Source organism: Serinus canaria, chromosome 4, assembly GCF_022539315.1.
Source record: "Serinus canaria isolate serCan28SL12 chromosome 4, serCan2020, whole genome shotgun sequence".
NCBI lineage: Eukaryota > Metazoa > Chordata > Aves > Passeriformes > Fringillidae > Serinus > Serinus canaria.
The window spans coordinates 56,368,288-56,392,840 of record NC_066317.1 but is presented as its reverse complement, the minus strand read 5'-3'; the positions used below and the strand labels follow the sequence as shown (position 1 = coordinate 56,392,840).

The following is a 24,553-nucleotide window of genomic DNA, read 5'->3' as shown; positions in this document are numbered from 1 at the left end:
TGGTTAAAGTTGCATAAAATTAACCTCAAATATTTCCCTGTGAGAAATATTATAAAGCAGGAAAGGGCATTTAAGGATCCTCTCAAATGCAGCAGATAAAAGGCTTTTGAAAAATATTTAAAAATTGTAATTTCACAATCCATTTTCTGAGTATCTAAAGCCACAGTCCTAAAATTTGCTGATGATTTCAGGAACTGACTGTGTGAGAATGAGGTCTTTGGAGCATATCATATGCAGTCAATTAGAAAATCTGCATTCTGCTAGAGAAAAATAAATTGTTACTAATCTGTTCACTCTAGGTCATATCTTGGTTTCTGTTGACTGCCTGAATTTCCAAGACTGAGATCACATTTGCTTGCTTTAGGGTTTTCTTTTTCTGCATATGCCATACTTGCTTAGATTTTTGGTCTTTTTTTTTTTTTCCCATTTCAGTTACAGGAGCATAGTCAAAATTGCCTGATGAAACTGCCATGGGAAAAAATCTTACCTTTTCTTTCCTATGGCCAAGTGGAGAAAAAATGCAACAAGTGTAAATTATATTTACACCTTAAATATCTTAAAAGGTAGTTTAAAAAGGGGGGGTGGGGGGTGTTTCTTGATGAATCTATAAATCAGTCAATAAGAGAGAGTGACAATAATGGCTTGCAGAGGGCTGGGAAAACTCTGGGGGAAAACATTTTTCCATTGCTACTCTTCTAGGAATACTAATCAAGCCAATAGCTCTCCATTAGACCTGGGACCTCTGCAGCTGAGTTCTGAACCTTCAGGGAACAGACAAGAGGCCTCTTGTGTGAAGAATCAGCAAAGTGATGATCTCTGTGGGTCAGACACAGAGGGGTGTGTAACTCACTGAACAGTCGTTTGGAGCCACACTGGGATGGATGACAGACTCCTTGGAGATGAGATCCTACACAGAGCATAACTTTGTGCTCTAATAGGCTGCATCCAACCCCAGGTGACCAGAAGGAGCCAGCTTTTCTTCCCTACAGCAGCCTTTCCACAGCATCAGTTTGTGGTCATCTGCTTGGGTTACAGTAGGGAAACATAGACTAAGAAGTGGTCTAGACAGAGGTAAATTATAGAAATAAACACAACTGTAATCCAGATTTCTCCTTCTCTGTGTTAAAATGCTACTAAAAATAGGAAGCAGGAAGACAATTACAGTCTCCACATTTTTTATGTTCCCAATTTTCTTGAGTAATATCAGACACTGCTAATAGGGGATATGTGGGGCTGCTTCATGTGAAGAAGAAAAATAATAATAAATGTCTTGAGAAGTTTAAGCAGGTCCTGGTATGTTTAAATACTTTTCCATAATCAACTACATTTTTGTTTGAGCTGTAGCTGTACTGAGTGTACTGTGTAGCCAGGGATGAATTTCTATGGCTACTAGGGACTTATTATGGGACACTGGGCAAACAATGTAATCTTCAAATTTGAACTTTCCTGCCTGAATGGGTGGCATGATAAGCTGATATTTTGCAATATTTTAAGATCATAAGGGTTGTCATAATGTCTAAACTGTTCTTGTGAATATTACAGCTTTTTAGTTTCATCCTGTGTCATGCTTCTATTTCATCCTCAAATTGTGCTCTAGGTAACAGAGCTGTGCAGAGCAGCACTGGTCTCATGCTCTCTGATGACATGAGGCAGTGAAGCACTTTTCATCACAGGCTGTTCCACCATTACTGAAATTAATTAAAAGTTTGCCTGTATTGGCCTGTTTGGACAGAGCTCTGGGCTAGTGAAAGGTGTCCCTGTCCATGGCATGGCAGCTGGAATTAGAGGATCATTGAGGCCACTTCCAATCCAGGCCATTCCATGATTCATTCTGGGATTGTACTCAGGTGTTAACAACTTCCTCTTGTATCCTGTGTTAATTTCTTCTGTGGGGAAGGGCAGCTTTTCCTCCTGACAGGAATTCTTAATTCAGGCACTTCTGCTCTTTTCCTGGTGAATTAGAGAGATCAATCTTTGTAAACATTTCAGGATTATACATTTGCTAGAATCTGTGTCTTTTCTTCTTCACCCTCTCTCATTCTTTATTATTCTTTTAGTGCAAAGATTTATCTTCTGTTTCCTGTGGCCTGTTGACTGACACAGCTAGACTGGTTTGCACTCCCTACTTTTACTGTGTTTATCAGTAATGAGTTATAATAAAATGATTACAGAAAGTATTCACAAGTTTGCTGGGGCAAAGTTGGGAGGCCATGTAAAAGCAGCCCAGTTTACATGGTTGTCTGCCAGGTAAAACCAACCCAGTTGTTATAATAACCAGCAGAAGTGGGTGAACAGTTATGATGCTTGGCTGCAGGGATGTTTCAAGGAACCTCTCTTTCAAGTCTGTCTTTCATTTGATCTATTTCACACATTATTGTTCATAATGTAACATCATGGCATCAATTAACACATCATAGAAGGCAAGATTTAATTTTTTTCAAATTTACACCAGAATACTCTCTTATCATTTGACCATGGTTAATTGATGACAAAATAACCTTTCCCTTTAATTATTAGCCCAAACATTCTAGTTTAACAGAACTAGTTGATATTTTTTATAATCCAGACATTTTGTCACTCCATCTTCCTTGAGAAAAAGAATTCTACACAGAAACTTACCTTCAAGTACAAATTAAATGTATCAAGCTTTACTTATTAGCCTCCCTTTAAGCCTAAAAGATTTCACCAGCATCAACATTTCTCTATCTCAGTTTACCAGGAGAAAAACAGTAACCCTGGGAAATTAAAGACCTCTTTACCAATGCCTGAGTTATTTCCTGGTTTGAATACTAAGTTGAAGCACAGAAAATCATGGAAACATAGCTGTAGACCTGATGATGCTCTACAGTCACCTTTAACTTCCCAACGCTGCTCAAGTGCCACACTTGTGTTCTTCAAGTGTCCCACAAGTGTTCCCTTTGGCCATGACTCTACACATTTTTCCTGTTGATGCCATTTTTACTCAGTTCTCCAGTAAAACAGAGATGTCCATGAGTAAGCTAAGTGGAAGGCACAGCACATGGACTGTGGGATATGATTGAACTTTGAAGCCAAAAGAGATGATCTATGTTTCAAAGAAAAGGAGCAAAATCACTTTTGATGTCCTTTTGGTTTGGACTGTTTGTGTTCACAGTCTCCCAATATTGTCTCAAAGAAGCAGAGATAATTTATTGGGAGATTACTGATTTTGATCTCAGGATGTGCAGCATGGCAAATCATGCCAGTTTAAAAGTAATTGCTTTTTAATTGCAATGTCAAAAATTATATGGTCCCACAGCAGAAACCTACCAGTGTGCCTCTCTAAAATTGCCTTTCACTCTTTTCACTGACATAACCTTCAATTAGTTCAGGAAAGGTTACTGTGGTCACAACTTGACATGATAAAGCCTGATGTAGTAAATTAAAAATGAATATGAAATGATCACATATCACTGCCTGTGTGATTTTCAGCAGAGGGTGAGTTGTACTGAATACTAAAGCCTGGGCTGTCCCCTGAGCTCACAGGCACCTGCAGGTCAATGAACCCAGGCAGAGTCTGTTCCAAAACATCCCTGCCCAGAGATAAGAATCTTGTGGTTACCTGCATTCAGTTAAAACCCTGGTTGGCATGGACAGGGATATTCCAGTTAATCATTACTGAGCCAGAACCCAGCCTTTTGTGCTGCTTTGCCCCCAGTTCTGAGTCCAGCCAGGAAGCAGAGCCTTGAATGTCCTGACTGTCCTACAGCAGCCCAACCCATGGCATGCCAGGATCCCTGAGGAACACCCCTGCAAAGAGCAGTGCTGACAGAGGGAGGGTGCCCAGAGAAGGAGGACATCAGCCATTCCCTGGGCTGCTCAAGCAGCTCAAACCTGGGGAACAGGAAACAAGAACCACTGCAGGGAAGAGCCCCAGTGGCTGGATAGGAGACCCAGTCACTAGAGAACCAGCATTTCCCAGAAAATTGAGGTGTAGGACAAGTGAAGAAATACGATGCATCATTGGCAGTGGTGAATTTTCATTCCCTGTGTGATTGCCAGGATTTCTGATTGCCCAGAAAAGTCAGCACTTGGTGAAAATGTTGTAATCTCTGAGAGGTTTCACCATGCACCCTGCAGCTGAAAGTGCAGCCAGAGGAGAGGGGGATTAGCCAGCTTCTCTGACCACTTTCACACTTAGCAGCCAGCAAAGCCCTCCAAACACCCCCATTTTTTTGATGCTCGGAAAATGCAGCAATTTTAAATCAAAAGTCATTTCTTGAATGAAACAATACATATTTATTGGTAATTTACACACATTACAAATAGTGATGATGGACTAGCATAATAAAGAACTTTGAATTTTGCAATTATGTATTTCCCTGTAATGGATATAGTATCTTAACACAGATCTCAACAAAACCACAGCTTTTGTTACCTACTGAAACAGAACAAACTGTTCTCTGTAGAAATGTTGTTTCATGGGATGTTCCTGCCTAAAAAATTTGTAAGGTAGCCTCAGGTAAAGGCAATTTTCCTGGCTATAGAATTAAGCAAGCAAAAGCTGATTAACATTGGATTTTGACATGTCAGCTTCAGTTTTAATTTTTTTAATTTTCTGCAATCAGCAGGTTCTGTGGAAAGTATGCTGCCTTGCAAGCCATAGGGTTATTCAGGGTAAGTCCTTCAGTGAAATAACACAGCTGTAACAGAAACTCAATCTGTGATCTATAGGACCTTGGACAATGGCACACATCAAAGGCTCATGTCTAAACTGCAAGAAGCACAGATAAGATTAGCATATATTCATAGACTTTGCATTGCAGTTTCCCTCAGCTATGTTTAAATTAAAGGTGTCCAGAATCCTGGGTGAATGCTGCAGCCCTCAGGGAAATCCAGGACTTCACCTGTTTTTCCATCCATTTCTTGATGGAAAAACAGGTGAGGTTCAGGCAAGGCCATGCACATTGGTCCTATGGTTTATTTCCCCAAAGGAAAATCATGCTGCAACACGTTTCTCTTTCCCCCTATCTTTATAGTTTTTATTGTAACAGGTTTCTGCTGATACTAGCAATAAGGTATTCAGCATCCTCAGAGAGGATGAGTGCCTGTGCAGGGCTGCTGGTGAGCTGAGCCCATGCAGCCTGTCCATTGCCTTCTGCAGCACTGCTCAGCAGATCCAAAGCACCAACACCTCGCCCTGCCAGGGTACTCTGTACTGCTGCTGGTAAAAAGCACAGCAAATATTTGGTTACATGCAGTCAAACACGTCCCTCATGTCCTCAGGATCTTTCTTCATTAACAGAGGATAGAGAATGAAAGAGCAGTGAATAACTGTAGGCTTTTGGCTAAACTGAACACTTAGGTGTGGCTGTTTGAATATTTCATTACACATTTGGTCCACCTCTTCATATGAATGGCCATTAAACTAAATGTCTAGCAGCAGGTACCCCTGCTTGATTCTATTGTTATGTTATTACTCTTTCATTTTTCCAAAAATTTGGGTGAAGGGCAGTATTTTATATGCACAGCTTTCTGATAACTGTGGTGTATTCCAACAGCATTTAACTTGAATTCTTGTCTTCTGTGCAGTGGAAGCACAAGTAAAATTCAGCTGTAAGGTGTGTGAAAGGGATCAACCTCCATCTCTGGACCTTCCTTGGAATGTGGGGCTTTGCCCCCAAGGCAGGCTGAATACTGCAGAGCTATCAGTGCAGTCTGGAAATCCAATGAAACAGCGAGGCCCAGAAAGTTATTTCTTGCAAGATACAGATCTCAGTAATTTAAATGTGGATGTAGAAATATGGAACTTTTTAAATTGTGTAGAAAATGGTAGGTTTTGGATGAGCATTTTAAAAGTTGGCACACAGTGGTGACTGGTATCGTTGGTTTATTTCATTTGTTGCATCCATTGGTCATGGATTTTGAGATGCTGACCACAAAAGAGGCACATAAATTTCCTAGTGGGTAAAAAAGGGTATTTTCAAACTCTTTGTCCAAACTGAACTTTACCTACCAGTAATGGCATCTTCATCAGACAGACTTCACTTCTTATTAGCCTCACAGTGAGACATCTCCTTAAATCTCAGTAAATCAAACTGGATTCTGGAAAGAGCAAAGAAAGCATTGACATTGTTGCCAGACAGATGCATATCCAGTGTGCAATAAATCAACTGGGTACAAAAGGAGCATTGGAAATTGTTTTTCTACCATGATTTTCAAAAGAGATTTCTTTTATAACTCCAGTCTGCAGCCCCTGAAGCTCCTGAATGGTCTGCCCTGTGCTGCACTGCCCAGATTGTGCCTGTTATTTGTTGTTTGCTGTGCACCAGCAGCATGTCTCTTTGGTGATTTAGTACCATATAACTAAACAGAAAGAGAGCTAAACAGCCTCCATCAGAGCTCTGAAGCATAATACAGCTCCCTCCAGCTCATCACCTGATGGATCAAACCCAGAGACTCCCAGATTCCATGAAAATATCTTTTCTTATGACATTAAGGGTTCAGAGGTCAAGTTTTAGACTTCTGAGAATCAGAAGCATTTGGAAACACCACCACTCCAAATAAAGGAGACAAAACAGGAACCATGAAATTGCCTAATCTCAAAGATGTTTCTTGCAGACATCAGACATGTTGTAGTCTCTTGCCTACCTGCGATTGGTGGATGAAATCTGAGGTGACTATGATGAGCAGTAACTTGTCATAGCTGGTTGCAGTAACAAGAACATTTAAACTAGTGAGAACATGCCTAAAGAAAGCAAACATTTCAAGTGCTGCTGCAGACAGTGAAGTTTGTTTCCTCCTGTATTTAAATTAGGAGGAATACTGTGACAGCAGCCATTGGATCAATCTACTGCTCACTGCCAAGGATCAGCTGAACTCTGGGCTGCAGGAGGGAAACACCTCAAGGATGTCCCATCTTCAGGAAACATCATGAGCCCCCAGCCCGGGAGTGGGACTAACACTCCCTGATAGCTGAGTGTCCCAGCCACAAACCCAGCCAGAATGAACACTTTTGGATCCTTTTAGGCAGACAGTGGTTCCCTATCCATCAGGTCAGGTACAGTACCTCTGGTGGGGTCATATGGACTGGAGTGTGTGCTGAACTCCTGCAGCAGCTGTCTCTTGTATTCATGAAGAAGCCTAAAAGACATGGCCTAAAATACATGACATATGAGTGTGTGAAAAGAGAGCTGTTGAGTGATAGACACTGATTGTGCCTCTGCTACTTTCTCCTTTGATCCTGTTTCAATTTTTCAATTAATTCTATTTGCAAGCACCTAATTATTTGGCCTCTTCTGACTTACTCATCCCTAGTAAATTACAGTAGCTATTTCAAAAGATAAAATTAATGCTAATGATACCCAAAGTTACTTCTGAGCTGTGCTAATGCAAGTCCAGAGGAGCTTCATGAGCACTGAATAGACAAATGTCCTTGAAAACAGTGCTCTTGTAAATGGGTGGAGCTCAGCAGGAAAACACAAGGCCACCCAAGGAATACAAATGCAAAGTGAAGTCAAACTCAGCATTCAGGAGACAGGAAGGGTGATAGGTACACCTGTGCTATAAGGAAAGTAAGAGAGCTTTAATCTCCAAATACCTTTCTGTGCTTCCAGAGGGTGAAGCCAACACACAATGGAAATGTCAGCTGTGCTCCTGCCAGATCTACCTGCAAGAGCAGGTATGGGGCAAACTCAGATGAGCCATGCAGGTGGGATCACCAGCTCCTACATTAGCAATCTCTGCTTTCTGTGAATTACACTTTTATTCACCACTAGGAATCACTCCCACAGAATCTCATGTGATCATTTTTTGACATTTCTTTTGCAGGTACATTTTTGCTCCTTTATTTTGAAAAAGTCAATTTTACAAATGTCTGCTAATTCTGTAATTTTAGTAATACCATTCATTTTTGAATGCCTGGTATCTCTCTCCTCACAGTGTAAAGCACTCAGAAGCTGGGGATCACCCTTATGAGATTAGTTTAGAAAGAAATTTTTAAGGTAATAATAAATAGGAGGCTCTTTGTGTTTAGAATTTGGCTTTTGAACTGCTGGTGCAGACTGAATTTATGTTTTTAAGCCTTACTCACACTGTGAGGGTAAAGATATTCACATTTTCACAGGATTCTGTGGATTGTGGTATAAATGAAACATCAAGCACAAGAACATTCAAGATAAAACCACTGGATAAGAAAACTATATTTCTAGTTGTTAATATTTAATCTACCTCTGAAAACAACTATTTTTCTGCTTTTGTTTTTAAACCATCACTTTTAATTTTTTTTAATATCTTCTCTCCAAATAACTGTTGAAAATTGCCTTAATTACTAATCCTCCTTCAGACCTGGGGGACTTCTAAATATTCTTCCAGTCCCCTGCCTACATGAGATCAGCCACAGCAGAGCATTAACAGTCAGAGCACAAAGCAGTTTGGGAGAGGGAAGGAAGCTGGATCTGACTGAAATTCCGAGAAGAGCTTGTGCAGCCCAGTGCAATTACCCCTCTGGACATTGGCCAGGACATCATCAGCCATCAGCCAGAGCCCTCACTTGCAGTGAGAGTGGCCTGGGAGCTCTAGAAACCCTGCACAAGCAGCAACCTGCTCACTGACACAGCTGGGGCTGTGCACCCCAACACCCCATCTGCAGCAGCACGTGCAGCCCAAGTGTCACCCTTCCTTTGGAGACAATATTTCCTCTGGAATTGTGCAATATCCAGCATCCCTAGTGTTCCGAGGGCTGGCTGTCTCTGAGCCTACTCCTTAGCTCTCTTCTGTGCCATTTGCACATGTAAGTGAGGAATTGAGCATTTCTGAGTTTAACTCTTACCTGGAGGCCTCCCTGCCAGACACTGAGGATTCAGGCTTTGAAGGAGCAGTGGGAACAGAGCTGCCATGGCATGTACACCTGTAGGAATCCAGCTGCTGTGGAATAACCCAAAAGCAGTGCAAGATTTTTCAGGGAACCACACCATCTCTAGGGTGACTCTAGAGACCACAGCACCTTCAGGCAAAAGATGTAAAGGTAACTTATATTATTGAAATAATATTCTATTATCTAAGCACACCTATTACATATAATTAGTGCACATATTATGGATGTACAGAATACATTCCTGTTACAGATAATATTGTAATTCCTTCATTTTAAGACTAATTTTAACATCAAAAGCTTTGGCTGGCTGGAACAACTCTCTTCCTTGGCATACACAAAACACCACAGAGTACTTGTATGTGCACACTGGTGGACAGTTTTGAACATGCCACAGGCTCTCATTATATAACAAAGTCCCTTTGATGTGTCTGTTTGTTGCCTGGAAATCAGTGTGAGACTTACACATTCCACTGGGAGCTTGGGTTAATTAAGTTTATCATTTCCACGTGGGGCCTGGTATGATCTGTGGCCAAGGCAGGCAGGCAGGTAGCTTTGGCTTGATGGGAACATTTCACTGTTCTTCCACTTATTCACTATCACTTCCCTAAAAACCAGGTATTTCCAGTGGGATTGATGGGCAAGCTTGGAAGAAAGTCTGGTGGCTTAATAAAACACATAATTTACATGGATAACAGCATGTTTCCAAAGAAATCCCTTATGTATGAATCCTTGTTTAAGAGAAAAGCTGGGCCCTAATGCATCCTCTCCTGCTACAAAGCTCTGCAAACAGGTAAAAAGCTGTGTGGCATGGCCAGTCCCCTCTCTTTATCTGTGACCATATATTGCCTCTCTGTAGTGATAGCAAGGGAAGGAGCAGGAGAGACACACAGGTACACCCTGAGCCCTCCAGGTGTCCAGTGCCTGATAACCCCAACCTTCCTAGGAGCCTGGCATTCTGCCTTCTCCTCTCTGGCCTTTTGAAGAGAAGTGATGACTGCAGCCAGGGTTCAGAGTTCCCCTGCTTGGTCAGGGGAGGAGCAGAAAGAAGTTCCAGGATGTTAGAACACAGAAATGCCCCAGGACTCCCAGCATTTATGGTGATAACAGGCAGAGGACATGCATGCTCCTGTCAGGAGCATCATCCAAGGGACAAGTCAGCAAGGAACCCCTGCAGGCTGGAACTCGCTGAATTTCCCATCCTTGAAGGTGGATTTTTGCTTTTGATCAATTCCTGTTATGGTATCATTGTTGGAGTAGCCTGGAGGAACAATCTGTATAATACATTGAATTGGAATGCAAACCCAGCAAAGGTAGGAGTGAGGTGCAGCAGCAACCAGCAAGTGTTGAGCTGCCTTGCTCAAGGCTGGATCAGAAAAAAACAAGGCAAAAGTGGAAAAGGGAGGGGAATTCATTATCTAGGTTCAGCTCTGTCTGCACAGGGAGCATGGCAGTGTGAAATGTGTCTTGTCTGAACACAGTCTCCACTAGGGTTGGCCAGTTCCAGGTGAGGTGATATCAGGTGGCAATACCCATTGGCCCCCTGGGGGAAGAGGAGGGTGGGGAACTCCTGGAAGCAGGAAGGCTGAATCACTCAGTTCTATTCTCCTTCAAGTAGTCAAGCAGCTCTGGAGATTAGATACACAATCTGTCCTGTAGCCAAAGTGGTAAATGAATAAAGGAGCTTGAAAAAGGAACAGAAACTCATTCAAATGAAATTGTGTGTGAAAGTGGGCATAAAATACACTGCAGTAAATAGTAATGAATAAAACTTTGAAGGAGCTGCAGTTTTACAGATTCTTAAGTAGTGCTGCACTGCCAGAGCTATTTGCTTGGCATTGACAATGTCTTCCCATTTCCTAGTGAATACAAAGAAATATGTAACTTTTTCCAGATAAAACCATCATATGTTAGGAGATGACTGTTGGGAAAATTCCAAATTTGCCTCTTCTCTTTTTAAAATAAAATTGATCTTTTGACTCTTCTAAGTTTGAGGAGAATTTAAGAATTTGCAGGAGTATGTGGGGGTTGGGTCTATCTAAAAAGATCATCCACCATCTAGAAAAGAAACCCCCTGAAGCTTTATCTCTGAAGCTAAAATGAGGCTCCTCTCTTCAAAAGTTCTGTCTTTCTTCCCAACTAGATATTCAAATTATAACACCCAGGACTGTCTGGAAAACAAACTATATTGCAGAGAAAGTAAATTAATTTTTCACCAAGATACTCCTAATAATTTTAAATATCTAGAAGTTAGCTGGATATCATCAAGAAAAAATCTATGCAGTTCTTGTGCAGAAAGGTCTAACCATGAGGCATGGGAGAAGGAAACCACAGGAACTCCAGACCTCTGTCTGGTAGCTGATCCAGCCTCTGATATTCTTCCCATGATTGCCAAGGTCATGCGGCCTTCCTGTGCTTTGTTTCCCCAGGTGTGAAATAGGGCTGATTTTCCCATAAGTCACACTAACATAGGCAGGCTGAGACTGCAGAATTTCAGTGTGGTGGGACTGAGGACTTGGCCCATGCACTCAGAGTTCAAACCCATTCATTGTTCTCCTTCGCTGCAGTCCTGCCTGCCCTGCTAGAAAAAGTTTTAGAAAAGTCACTACCATCAAGTTCTTCAAACATGAAGTTCTGGCACAAGGACAACTGGTGCACCTGGGACAAAGAGACAGAGAATTGAGCTCAGCTGTGAACTTTTTCATCACCAGCAGAGGTCCTAAGATGAACAATACCAGGAAATGTTTTATTGATGTTAAGTAGCTTGACTCCACAATCACCAAAGTCATACTGACTTTAGTGACTCTCTAAAGCCCCAAAGAAAGACTCATATGGGATTGCTGTTAAGTGATTGCTTTGTGGATGTTGTCTGAAAAAACACAGGGCTTGGCAGCTGCAATGGGACCTTAGAGCACAGAGTTGTGGTCAGTACAATCATAGAACAGGCTGTAATAAATTAGACTCCTGATATATTTTGCCTCAGACCCTGCTATTCGGACATGCACCCTTCTGAAAAACTTTCAAAACTACACTCTTGTGGAGGTAAAAAATTCCATACTTCCAGTTTTGAGATGTTCACTCCCACAACAGCCCACCTTCTGAGGAAAAGGCTGCACAGAGATCTCCTTTTTCTGCTGGTGCTCCACTCTGCCCTTGCACAACTGCTTGCCTTGAAGGTGAAATGCACCCATGAACTGCTGAGAATGAGCATGTTTTCCTCCTGCAAGGAGCCACACATGAAGATAAAAGTCAGCCCTGAATGGAAACAAGAAGATAAGGCAGAAGAAATGTAACGCATCCCTGGAGAGGAAGGTGCAGCTCCAGCACGTGGGTCCAGGTGCTGACAGTCCTGCACATGGAGATGTAACTCACAGCTCTGGAATCCCTGGCTGGAATTTGCTCTGGGATATGTCACTGGCCCAGTGTGCCTGGCTGGCTGGCAGCCAGAGGGAGAGCAGTGTCTTCTGGCATCCCAGAGCAGAGTGATCGTGCTTCAGGCAACCAAGTCCTCACCTTAGTGCTCCCCAGAGGAACAGCAGCTAAGGGAGGGAGGGTTGGATGTTTTCCAAACTATCTGGAGCAAGTAAGCCTCTTAAGTCAGGCCTGCCCAGTGCTCTGGTTATAATCTGGAACTACTAGAAAGGTGTCTGGATACCAGGGTAGACAGTAATAATGGTATGATTGTGTATGTGTATGATTGCTTGGGCCAAATAAAAGTGTATAATTTCTTGGGCCAAATAAAGCTCCAAATACTTCCTCTGCAGTTTTGACTTTCTTATCTCAGTCATCTCCTAAGGTGAAGGGGTGGAGGCCAACACACAAAGTGTCTAGCAGCTGCAATTGGCCTGCCCTTTCAGCATTGATGGATCTCCCCTGATAATAAAGAGCTGGTAGCTGTTTTCCCACCCTGCTTGGCACCGAAATGGCTCTGTCTTCCAGCCTCACAGGTGTTTGTGTTGATGCCCCTTTTTAATGGAATTTTGCTTTGCTGTGGGCACCAGTCCAACCAAATTCACCCTGCATGGCCTGGTAACAGCCAGTGTTTCCACAGGGCATTCAGAGACTACAACTTTAGTAGGAAGAATCTCTTCTTTTTTTGCTATTTTTACTTGGTGAAATACATCTGAATCCTTGTCAAACACAGTTTGTCTGACTAACAGCAGCATCCCAAATTCAACTCATAACTACCCATCTTAAAACTATTCTAGCAATGACATATTAACAGAAGAAAACAGGCTATATTATCTCAGGAGACAGAAATGCTGGTTTAATTTGCTAGAAATTATCAGGGAAATTGTTTTTCATGAAATTTCAAGTTTCCTCAAGTGGATCACTAGCAGAAGACCATACTTCTGTGCTCAGATCCACAAGAAAAGTGTAAGCTGTATTTAAGAAAAGTCTAAGTTGGATTTTACAGTTCTTCCAACTGAATTTTCAAAAATTAGCAAAGACCAGTTGTCATTATTTAGCTTTACATTTTCTAAAATCTTTGTTCTTGGAGTTTTGTGGGGGGTTTTTATGTTGTGGGGTTTTGTTTGTTTGTTTGTTTGGGTTTTTAACACAGATGAATTTTAATGAACAGAAAAATATTAGTTTAATGAACAGAAAAATATTCCACACAGAAAAATAAAAGAATATGGAATTTCAAAAACCCTGCAGGCAGTGTTGAATATGAGCTCTTTATTTGTTGAGTAAGGGATCCAGCCCTGGGCCTCTGTACAAGCCTGAATAATTCATTCCAGCCCCGTGCCTCAGTTTACCTAGCAGAAAGTTTGTACAATGTGCTTCAGACTGTAGGAGAAAAGAGGGAATTGGTGTTGTCAAAGTGTTCTGGCATCCTTTGGTGAGATTAAAAAAGGAAGATTTGCACAATTACTGACAATCCAGAACATTTTTTTGCCCTTCCTTACTACAATGACGAAAATCTAATGATAATGTAGCTCGCTGTCCAAAGCTGAAGTCTGGAAAGCTGCAGAAGTATTTTGAAAACTACTTTTTAAACAACACTTCACCTAGATATTGTGGAAGATCATTCTTTGACAAATGTTTAGCACTTATAGAGAAATCTAGTAAAACACAGAGAGAGGAAATACTTTTAATGTATTTTGAAGTTTATTTTTCTTAATAATTTTTAGGTACAAATGCATTGTACATAACCAAGAAGTGCATGGCACTGAGTTCATCACTTTGGCTAGCACAGCTCAAAGAGGGCCAAGGAGATGACTGATGCACTTCTGCACAGAGTGTGTAACATCCACTGGTAACACATCCACTGGGTAGCAATCTGTGAGCACACAGCATCTATAACATCTTCAAATGTGGTAGTCTGTTGTGTACATACAAAATCAGAAAAATATATTCCTTCTTGCTTATATACACTATGAAACATGGGAATAAAATCTGGAATGGTTTGCAGTGACTTAAAAGAGACCAGGCTTTCATGGTTCAGAGCTTTAGAAACACCTCCTCAGCATCGTTTGTCTTGGACCATTGTGATAAAAAAGTTGCAGAAGGAAAGCAAGCCTTCTGGACAGTATTCCTCAGCCACCTTTTTCTGGTCAATGTAATCTACATCTTCCACACAGTCTTGAGGACTGTGTTCTAGCCTTTTTTTAGTCACAGAGGCATCTGCTGGAGTCTGAACAGCTTCTTTTGTGTGATGCATTGTGTTCTCTTTGGCAGGACCCACTGCTGTTGGTAGGCTGGAGTGAGTCAACCTGAGGTGAGCACTTCGTGGGCCTTTCCTGCATAATTTAGATTTTAGTACACTTTTGGGGTCTTGACAAATCTGCTTCTGCTTCTTTAGAGACCGGGAGACTTGTTTCCAGTAGGATTTCTGGTTTGCTGCATACTGTGCACAGCCAGAAGGGTCTCCAGAGAATTCACACCAGAACTCCCTGTCACCGTGCTTGCACTGCACGTGCACAGTAACAGCTTTCGTGTCCATCACTGACCAGGTGCACTCAGCATTTTCCTTGGTTTCAAACTTGCCTTTAGGAGATGATTTTCCTCCTTTTGACCTCTGCCCCTTTTCATTTCCTTGGTTAGATTCCTTTTGTTTTTTTCCACCATGTTCTATGCCTTGTCTTCCCTTTTTTCTTTCCTTCTGTCTTTCACAGTTGGCTAGTAGCATCTGGGAGACCAGCATCAACACACAAAGGAGCCCAAAGCTTTTGATCCTCATGGTCTCTGTCCTGCTTGGTATCTGTCTTCAAAGCAAAACAAAACCATAAGAAACATTTTCACTTAATGCTGTAATACATTTGACAGTTGAAGTTTTTCAGACATGGCATTGCACTGCACTTTGGTACCTATTAAAGTGATGCTATCAGCAGAGTGATCTGTCCTGTGTGTAAACAATACCTGGTTTAAATACCATTATGAATTCCCCGTGTAAGAGGTTGTGGAGTAACCTCTTACAAGGGTAATTCAAAATGGTATTTTCAGTTACTTTGTTATCTGGGCAATGGGGAACAGAAGAATCACTGCCCAGACATGCTACTGCCCAGTGACTGAGGTACCTTAATTAAAATCTTTTCTGCAGTCAGAGAAGAAATTTGGACCTTGGATTTGTCAATCTCAGGTGGATATCTTAAATTATAACTATAAAGCAGTTGTTCCCACCATCTCCCATTTTGTAAAATGACTCATAAGCATTTTTGACTCCAACCTCTGGCAATTCTTCAAAAATATGCCAGACAGAAAGGAAACTGTTTGTTTCAAGTTGAGGAAAACTGTTTTGTAGGCATCCTGAAAATCCTTGTAATTCACTGGTTATGCCAGTATTTGAAATTTGGTCTGAAAGAAATGGTTGTCTTTGTTGGTTATGGTTGTCTTTCCAGACAGCAAAAACTATTGATGTATTCTTTTCCACCTTGACTGCTAGACAAACAGAACTACCTTTTTGCTGTTGAAGATAACCTGCAGTGTACTGGGCTGTGTTTAAAGCCACCAATTCCAGGGATAAATGTGCAACTTTAGTTTTGAAATGTGGCTAATTAGCAAATTATTATCAAGGTGCTACCTTCATCTGCACAGAGCATGCTTATTTCTGTAGGTGTTTGCCTTTATAAAGCAGCTTTCAGGATCAAAGAGGGGTTTAAATCAAAGAGGGGTTTAAACCGTAAATGTATTTTTGAGATGTTTCCATCATAGTTTTTGTGTTAGAAAGCAGAATGAATGTGCAGCCAGGCTAATAAAGAAGAATTTCTTTCAACATTCAGTGATCTGCAAATATATTTAGTTACATGAATTTAGAAAGTAGAATACACAGGTAGCAGCTTATATGAGCAGGCTCTGCTTAGTTCTTACTCAACTTGCTTCATGCCTTGTACTATACACAAATCTTCATTCCATGAGCCCCTCCTTAGGGAATCTCATGTGGCATTCACAGTTCTGTTGCAAACACAGCAAACAATAACATTAAAATGGACAAGGATTTCACAGTTAGCTTCTGCTGCAAGTGGGACAGTGCAAAAGGAAGATAACTGAAATGCATACCTTGCAGAGGGCTGGGAGACACCCAAACACAGCTCCTGGTGCAATTCCCCTCCTTCAGAAGAGTGGGAGCTGTTGGAAGAGCAGCGGTGTTTAAAAAGGCAGGGACACACCTTTGCTCTCCTAAGGCTGTTCCAGCACAATGGGATCCTTCAGGGCCACGTTCACTCACCTCTGACACACCTCCCTGGAAGAGTGCCAGTTCTCATTCCCAGTACAGAAAAACGTGCCTGACTATGGGGTGGCAAAGTGAGCTTGTGTAATTTAGGTGTTCCTTTAGCCAGGTCCTTCCCTGCTCCTGAACAATGATAAGAACTTTGTCTGATCATGAGCTTCTCTAAAATGTGTTTTACCAGCTCTTGAGGGATGCCTCCTGCAATGCCCTCAACATGTTGCACTACCATTGTGTTTAGCAGAATTTTGTAATGATAATGAAAACAATTCCACAAAGCATTTCAAAGTTATCTTTCGAACTTTTCATTACCCTGTGTCACAAAAAAATGGTATTGAAGAACTTCAAACACCCAAAATAAGCAACTATTTGAGTAGTAAGGAATACTAGTCCAGAGGAGGGCCACTAAGTTTATCAGAGGGCACCTTTCCTGTGAATGCAGGCTGAGGCAGGAGAGTCAGCCTGGAGAAGAGAAGGCTCCAGTGAGATTTTCCAGCAGCCCTTCAGTACCTAGAGGGGGTCTACAAGAGAGCCAGAGAGGGACTTTGTACAAAGCATGTAATGATAGGACAAGGGGTGATGGCTTTAAACTGAAAGAGGTTAGGGTTAGATAAAATATGAGGAAGGAAGTTTTTTCTGATAAGGGTGGCAAGACACTGGATAGGTTAACCTGAGAGGGTGTGGACTTCCCATTCCTGGAAATGTTCAAGGTCAGGCTGGATGGGGCTCTGAGCAAACTGGTCTAGTGGAAGGTTCCCTGTCCATGCAGGGGGTTGGAGCAGATGGTATTTAAAGGTCCCTTCCAATCCAAACCATTCTAGGCTTCTCTGACTGTATGACTGCATTTAGGACAGGGTTCATAAGCATGAAAGTCAGAAACAAATTCAAGCTCCTGCAGAATTAGCGACACAGAGGTCTAAGGTTCAGCTGCACAGCAATGATCTATGTTCCCCCTCTCTGCCAGCTTTTGTGTGGGTAAAGATGTGGGTTACATCATTATGGGACCAGACTGAAAGAAAAAGCATTAGATAAATCTAAAAACACATTCAGAGCTGGGATAGGCATCGCTCTTTGTAGCTTTGTTGCTTCAGATGGTTTTACTGAAGAAATGAGAGGCATTTCTTGTACTTGCTTGGGGAATATCAGAATAAAAGAAGGATGCCAGAAGAGAGAAAAGCAGAAACTGGTGTAAGATATAGACAGGTATTCCCATTTGGTTCTTTCCCATCCAGTATAAATGGAATGTAAAGGGACAGAGCTATAGGCAAGACATTGTCTAGACTGGTTTGGCAATGAGGAGACTGTTAAATTTCTTTTAAAAAATCACAAACAAAAATTAGGAAGAAAAAGTGCAATTCTGCAACACGTGCAGAACAGAAATGCAGTGAATGGGATGCATTTGCTTGAAATCCAAAGGGTTTGATCAGTATATCAGGACTATCTCCCAAGATATGTCTGCTTTTTGATTGAGTTCAGCCATCAGATGTGCCCTGTGCACTTTTGATTGGCATGAGTATGTATGAAACTATTTGCAAGAGTCCACTAAATGTGAAATATTTGTATTTAACACTGGCAAGGGATGGTGAATTAGGGGCAGGGATGACTCAGGGATCAGAAAATAAATAATAATGTGTGGTGGAATGGAATCAGAGAAGTAGGACAATGCAAGAGGTAAGTAAGGCATTGTCATGCCCAGGAATCCTAAATTAATACCACATAGTAGTACAGTACCATCTGGAGCGTTTAGTATTTAGCTGGGACCCTCAAAACTGTGCAGCTGCATTTGTGTGGCTGTGTGCTGTAGCTAATGAGCCTCTCATCAGGGCTAATTACCCTGGGGACAGCATAAAATGAAAGGGCCATGCTAACCTCATGTTCTGGCACTAATTTAGGTACAGTTTTAACATGCCTGATTGCTTGGGTAAGCATACTGTAAATAGAAATATTTTGACAGACGAGGGGATGGGTTCAGCTAGAAGAGCTTTGAGCAAGCTGCTCTTTTGGCAAGGAACTGCCAAAGCCAAAACCCTCACCAAGCCAAAAACCTCACCAAACCACCATCCTACTGCAGCTGAACTGTGTGTCCAGACAGGTAAGGGAGGAAGGTTACAAGCATTAAAGAGCCATGGGAAATGTGGCCAAGCACATGATTTAGAGGAAGGAGCTATGGGTTTCTGTTCCAGCTCTGTCACACAGTTTCTCAGAGACATTCACTAGGAGATGCCAGTTGTTCTTCACCTGGAAAGGGAGTTTTCTTATAGATGATGGTGCAACAATTTTTTTTCTCTGTATTTACAAAATGCCATTTATTGGTGAAACTAGCCACAAGGTATTGAAAATATTTAAGCACTCCACCATTCATCGCTTCCAAAATTCCCTGTTTTGATGGCTTTGACAAGCAAAACAAGTTTCAATGTCAATGTCAGTTCAGCTGCTCCATTGTCAATAGGACATATGAGCCTGCTTCACAAAAATGGGGGAGGACAGGCAGAGCAAAGGCTGCTCTCTGCTCCTTTGGTGCTCCCTGGCAAGCTGCACATGTCAGCTCTTCCTGTCTGTAGTGTGCAGAATCTTCTGTAGAGCTCTGCAGTCAAGTGTTTGTTGACATGGGCACTCTCATCTTTGAGATAATCTGTCTGGAGCCAGCTGGAGCTCTTGCCTGACCTGCTTAGATGATTTCAAAATCTCAGTAAACCAACCTTTACACATTTAGGTGCATGAAAAACAGCCTCAGCCTATGGAGGTTGGTCTGGACATCAGGGAGTTTTACCTCTATGCCCTCAGAATATCTTTTTGGTTTCTTTGGTTATTATTAGATATGAACTGATGTTTTGTGGATGTCTCCTACCTACCTGGGCATACAGCACATATTCATCCTGTACCTCAGAAATCCTTCTGGGAGCTGTGCTATCAGGTGATCAGAACAGCCACTTCCTTCAATTTTCATCTTTAAAAGAAAGTACACAAAATTAAAGTATGAGCTCAATTTCTTAGATGCTTAATTAGCACCTAAAAAACCTGTTTATAATATGATTTCCAAAAAAAGCATTTTTTGCTTTCTGTCATGCACTTTTCAAAATACACCTTAGTGTGCCCTTTGCTGAGCTGAAATGCTGTTTGCTTGTAAACTGCATGCACAGTTTTGCCCCAGAACAAACAATGCAGGCAATTCATCAGAAGACAATTTGATCTGTGCAACAAATGGCAAACCTGAACAGCTGATTTGGCAAGGTAAAACTTATGGAGAGCTTTTTAGTTATTAAAATCAAAAGGCACAGGAAAAAATTGGCAACACTAGCAAATAGAGATAGTCATCAAGAATTACAAACATGGATATCCAAATCCCAGTGTAAATTCTGTGTGGAGAATCTCAGACCAGAGATACTCCTGTGTCTTGACTGAAACTTCAGACAGGTAATTAGCATCTTTAGTTTTTCATCAGAACTGTTATAATGAAATCAATAATTAATTTCTCCTGTTTAAGCAAAGAGAAGAAGAGGTTTTATCCTTATCCCTAGCTATGATTCATTGGTGTGGAAGAAGCATAATATTTTCCCAGTTAGTTCTTATTGCTGCTTAAATATTATCCACATATAGGTATTTTTATATAGGGAATTATTATCACTTATACTATTAGTTGCAGTGGCACTTTATTTGCAAACTTCAGTTTCTTGTGGTGTCATCCCTGTGACATCAAGAGGCCCCTGTTCATTCATAGCTTTTCCTCACAGAATAAAAATTAATTTTATATACAAACAGTAAAACTTTAATTTAATTTATGAATAGTAAGTGGTTGATTGAACTCCTCTGACCACCTAAAAATAAGGTTCCATAGAATATCAGCTATTTGTCAGTCATAAATGTGGACACAAGATGCTTTTCTCTGTGCAAAAGCTCAGGCAGAGTGAATTAAAACAGACCCAGGATCAGTGATGTGAAGAGCTACTTACATTTCAAATTAAGGTCCATCAGTATTGTCCTGCATCAATTGGTGTTGTGTAGGCACACACATCATCAATATGGAATTCTCACTGTAATTCAAACCAAGCAGCCTCTTCTTGTGCTGTTCACCAGCCAAATACCACGAGGCCCAGGCTGTAGGTGCTCATCATTTCCCTAGGAATACCTGCTGAAGGACCAGGTGTGTTAAGGAACAGATGTGGCAGCCCCACCTCTACCTCCCAGTGCAGTCACCTCTACAGTGACTGTGATCATTCCTATCCCTAGGTAAACAAGCTCCAGGCAAGGAACTGTAACTTGGTTTCCTGCTTGGTGGTGTGAGTTGAGGAGTAACAAAAGGCAGGAAGCTAACAGCCCTGAGTGCTGCAGCCCTTTTACACAGCAGTAAAACACTGCTCACACAGGCAGTGACACCTTCACCAGCTCTTCTGCATCTCGCTGCCTCTGCCCAACACTTCAGAAAATTATTCCACAGCCTACTGGAATAGGCTTCCTTTCTCTGGAAGTGGCTGTTTAATTTAAAATGCAGTGATGGTTTCAGTGCACTGAGCTCTGCTAATTACTTATTCTACATGGAGGCACAATTATTTGAAAGAAATGGAAGCAAACTCATCAGTGAACAATTTTCAGTTACTTCTGACCTGGGATTAAATTCATATTAGTTAAATAAATAGGAAAAAAAGACATCATTGAGGTGTCAATGAGATTTTAACACTATCCAATTACTTCACAAACTGGCCAAAACTGACAAGTGAATTTGGCAGAACAGCATCCAAATAAAAACCAATATCATGAAACCCAAATAAAAAGAAACAAACACTAGTTAATTCAAACGAGTGTTAACTGTAAGTTAATCACAGAACAACAGAAATCAAATGACTGCTTTATATTTTAAGCTAATAAAAAAAAGCAATTTACAAGATTAAATAGTAAGGTTATTTTGTAGCAAACTCCAGTTCATGCAGAGGTTCACTTTTGCATTTAAGAACTAAATTCCCCAAACATTAATAAATTGAGTGAAAACTGCTGCTTCATATAGTGGTTATCTCTAAGTGATAAACTAACAGCTTAATAATTTTATCCATCATTTTTAAGTCTAGTGTTACTGTTTACCTTCTTCATCTATGAAGCCAGCAGTTTTTACTTGTAGTGTTTCTTTATTTACATGATGCATTATGTTGGCAGTATTCTGATTAAAAGATCCTGACATTGATTGCCCCCAGGCCCTGCTCAGCAGAGGTGCAGCCCTCTTGGCTCCCAGCTCAGGTGGGGCAGCCAGCAGTTGTTCATCTGCCACTGCCCACGCTGTCAGGGGCAGCTGGAGCAGGCAGAGCTCCCTTCCAGACCTGCAGAGCACTGCTCTGTCTCTGTAGGCAAGGACAGAAGGGTTTCCACAAAAATACAACTGGTTTTGACTAATTCAAGCAGACCCAAGCCCGTGATGGAGCATAGTGAGGAAATTCCTCCTGTTTAATAAGATAATACAGAGAAAAAATCCTGAATATTAAACAGAAGACCCAAAGTTTTGATGCTAAATGGAGTTTACAAAGGGCTTTGCCTTGGCAGGAGGAGGCCTTCTGAATTCAAACAAGGGAAATTTGAGATGTCTCCTCTCCCTTAATTTTATTGTGGAAGTATGTCAGACCGACCTTAAAGAAAGTTTGCCTTGGCGTTGAAACAATTCAAAGAGGTATAAATGTTTGCCATTAAATAAACATGATTATCCTCTTCTATACAGGACATTAAATGCTGATGCCATGATAGGAATGATTGTTGGTATACAAGGCACAAGAGTTGGCACTAAATAGATCCAAATCTAGGCAGACCCTAAGAATTTGTTTCTGATAATGCTGCAGGATCACCAAATAAGAGATTGTATTTGATAGATAAAAACCCCACAACTGTTTTTGCTTCTTCTGCAGGATTTATCTTTCACAGAACACCTGAGATATATTTTATATAGAAAGAAAAAAAATCTCAGAGTAAAAGTAACATGAAATAAAAGGCTACTAGACTGAAATGTGATTCATAGTGACTTTTCCAATATCTGGAAGAATTTAGCCTCAAAACCTGAATTTGTATATTTTCATTTACTTTTGGCTCTAATACAAGTTAATCACTTCTCTACCTTAAGCACAGCTAAAGATTCTCCAGGAACAGTCATTTCAAAGTCCAGTGGTTTTATTTGAGCAGGTTGGCTACTAGATATGTTAGCACAGATTCATGATATTCAGGGCATGCCCAAGATGGTTTGGCAGCCAGGGGAAAAAACTATTGACTGATTGCTGTCTTGGTCTGCTAAGACTTCCACAGCTTAGAGCAATGCAAGAGCCTCTCTGACCAGAAAAGCTTCAGAAATACAATCAGACAAAGGATGGGTCTCTTACAGAGAGATAAAGTGAGTAAAATGACAACAAGATGCCATTGTAAATTAGTGACTGCCTTTAGTCTGCTCAGGGTAATTGCAAATCGAGCAACTATGGGAAGGCAGAAATGGACACAAGGCATGAAACCATCAGACAGAATCACTAGAACACAAGGCCTTGTCCTGCTTGCCATGAGCCCTGAGCCTGGTGCTGCTGCAACCTCTCTCAGCTGTCACGAGTGCCTGAGCTCTCTTTAAAGCACCGCAGTGAAAAGGAACCCACATGCTTCCAGCTGAAAAGCAGAAAAACATTTTTGCATGAAGGCAATACTTGCAGAGTTACTTCACGAAGATGAAGGTAAGAAATGAGATTCAGCTCTCTTCTAGTTATAATTCAGCTTCTCATAAAGGTAAGATCTATTTTTCTTAGTGGGAATTTTAAATTACTCAGGTATTTTTTTAGGGTTTTTTTGTGATGTCTGCACTGGTCAGTACTGAATTACTTTGTGTAGACACAGCAGGAATACAAATTGATCCTGCCTAGGTGAGGGGAACCAAGATCATCAAAGGAAGTATGGAATTTCAGCACTAGACCAGCGGAGAAATTCTTCCACACTGTGAAGTTGTTGCAAAGTGACACAGGGACCAACATAAATGGAGTTGAAGACAGAGTGTGTACAGGCCAAGGTGTGGTATAATAGAGAGACATTCTTCCCTAGCTGCTGACAGCTTCTTCTGAGGTTGTGTCTGATCTGTAAACCACATGTGATCTGAACCTTTTACTTTCAGAAATCAAAGACACTTGGATTTCCTTTCTAGTTTTCCCCTAATGCAGTCCTGGTCAGAATACATGGACTTTCAAAAGTCTGGTAGTTCTATCAGTGATAACTCTGGTCTTCATCTACTTTCATGACCCTTCTATAAAGCTTGTCTGTAAATAAATTAAGCTGTATCAATAAATATATATGTGCATATATATACAGCATATATTATATTATATATATAATATAATGTAATAGAACGTAAAATAACAACACAACATAATATATATGCATTGAATAACTTCTTTCTTTCTGTTATAGTCATTAATATTAGTGGTTTTATTTGTATATTTGTTGAAAAGACAGGTGCATATTCTGTGTGGAGAGAGAGGAATGGATGGTTCCACCTTGACTAAGAAACCATACTGCATAAACTCTCTTGAGTTCATCACTGCCTTATAATTTTAGGACTGGTTCCAAGCACAGCAAGATTTGCTATGGAATAAACACTCATTTCATGCCCACTTTTTAAGTACAGTGGGAAAATGGAAAGAGGAACCAAGAAATTGTTCCAGGAAAAGGAAACCAGGAAAGAGGAAAGGAAACCAGGGACTTTATGGTGTAGGAGACTGTTCTGGGTCTGGCTGGGATGGATGTAGCTTTTTATAGCAGCCCATATGGTGCTGTGATTACATCAGTGACTAGAGCAGTGCTAACAACATGCCCATGTTTTAGCTGTCACTGAACAGCACAGAGGCCTTCTCTGTTTCTCACTGTGCCCCCTTCCAGCAAGAAGGCTGGGGGTATGCCAGAGACAGGGGAGGAACAGGGCCAGGAGAGCTGACCCCAGGGATATTCCATGCTGTGTGATGCTGCCCACAGCAGCAAAACTGGGGTTGTCCTTCTAGAGTAACCCAGCTTGGAGAATTAGTGGGCACCAGCCTGCTTGGGGGAGGTGTAAAGAAAAT

The 24,553-nt window shown here is 41.2% G+C and overlaps 2 protein-coding genes across 3 annotated transcripts in view; one reads left to right on the top strand and one right to left on the bottom strand.

Annotated features, from left to right (window-relative positions):
* Nucleotides 1-24,553, top strand: part of LOC103824290 (complement C1q tumor necrosis factor-related protein 7) — a 395,389-nt gene that overhangs the window by 212,236 nt on the left and 158,600 nt on the right. The window lies entirely within an intron of this gene.
* Nucleotides 13,912-16,489, bottom strand: FGFBP1 (fibroblast growth factor binding protein 1). 2 transcript variants are annotated; one of them, XM_009099584.4, is made up of 2 exons: nt 16,331-16,489; nt 13,912-15,039 (listed from the first exon to the last, which is right to left on the bottom strand). In XM_009099584.4, the coding sequence occupies exon 2, from the start codon at nt 15,012-15,014 to the stop codon at nt 14,298-14,300; it is 717 nt and encodes a 238-aa protein (XP_009097832.3). In that variant the 5' UTR covers nt 15,015-15,039; nt 16,331-16,489; the 3' UTR covers nt 13,912-14,297. The 2 variants fall into 2 exon arrangements, with proteins under 2 accessions (XP_009097832.3, XP_050829449.1); XM_050973492.1 differs by having other exon boundaries at nt 13,912-15,035; nt 16,331-16,485.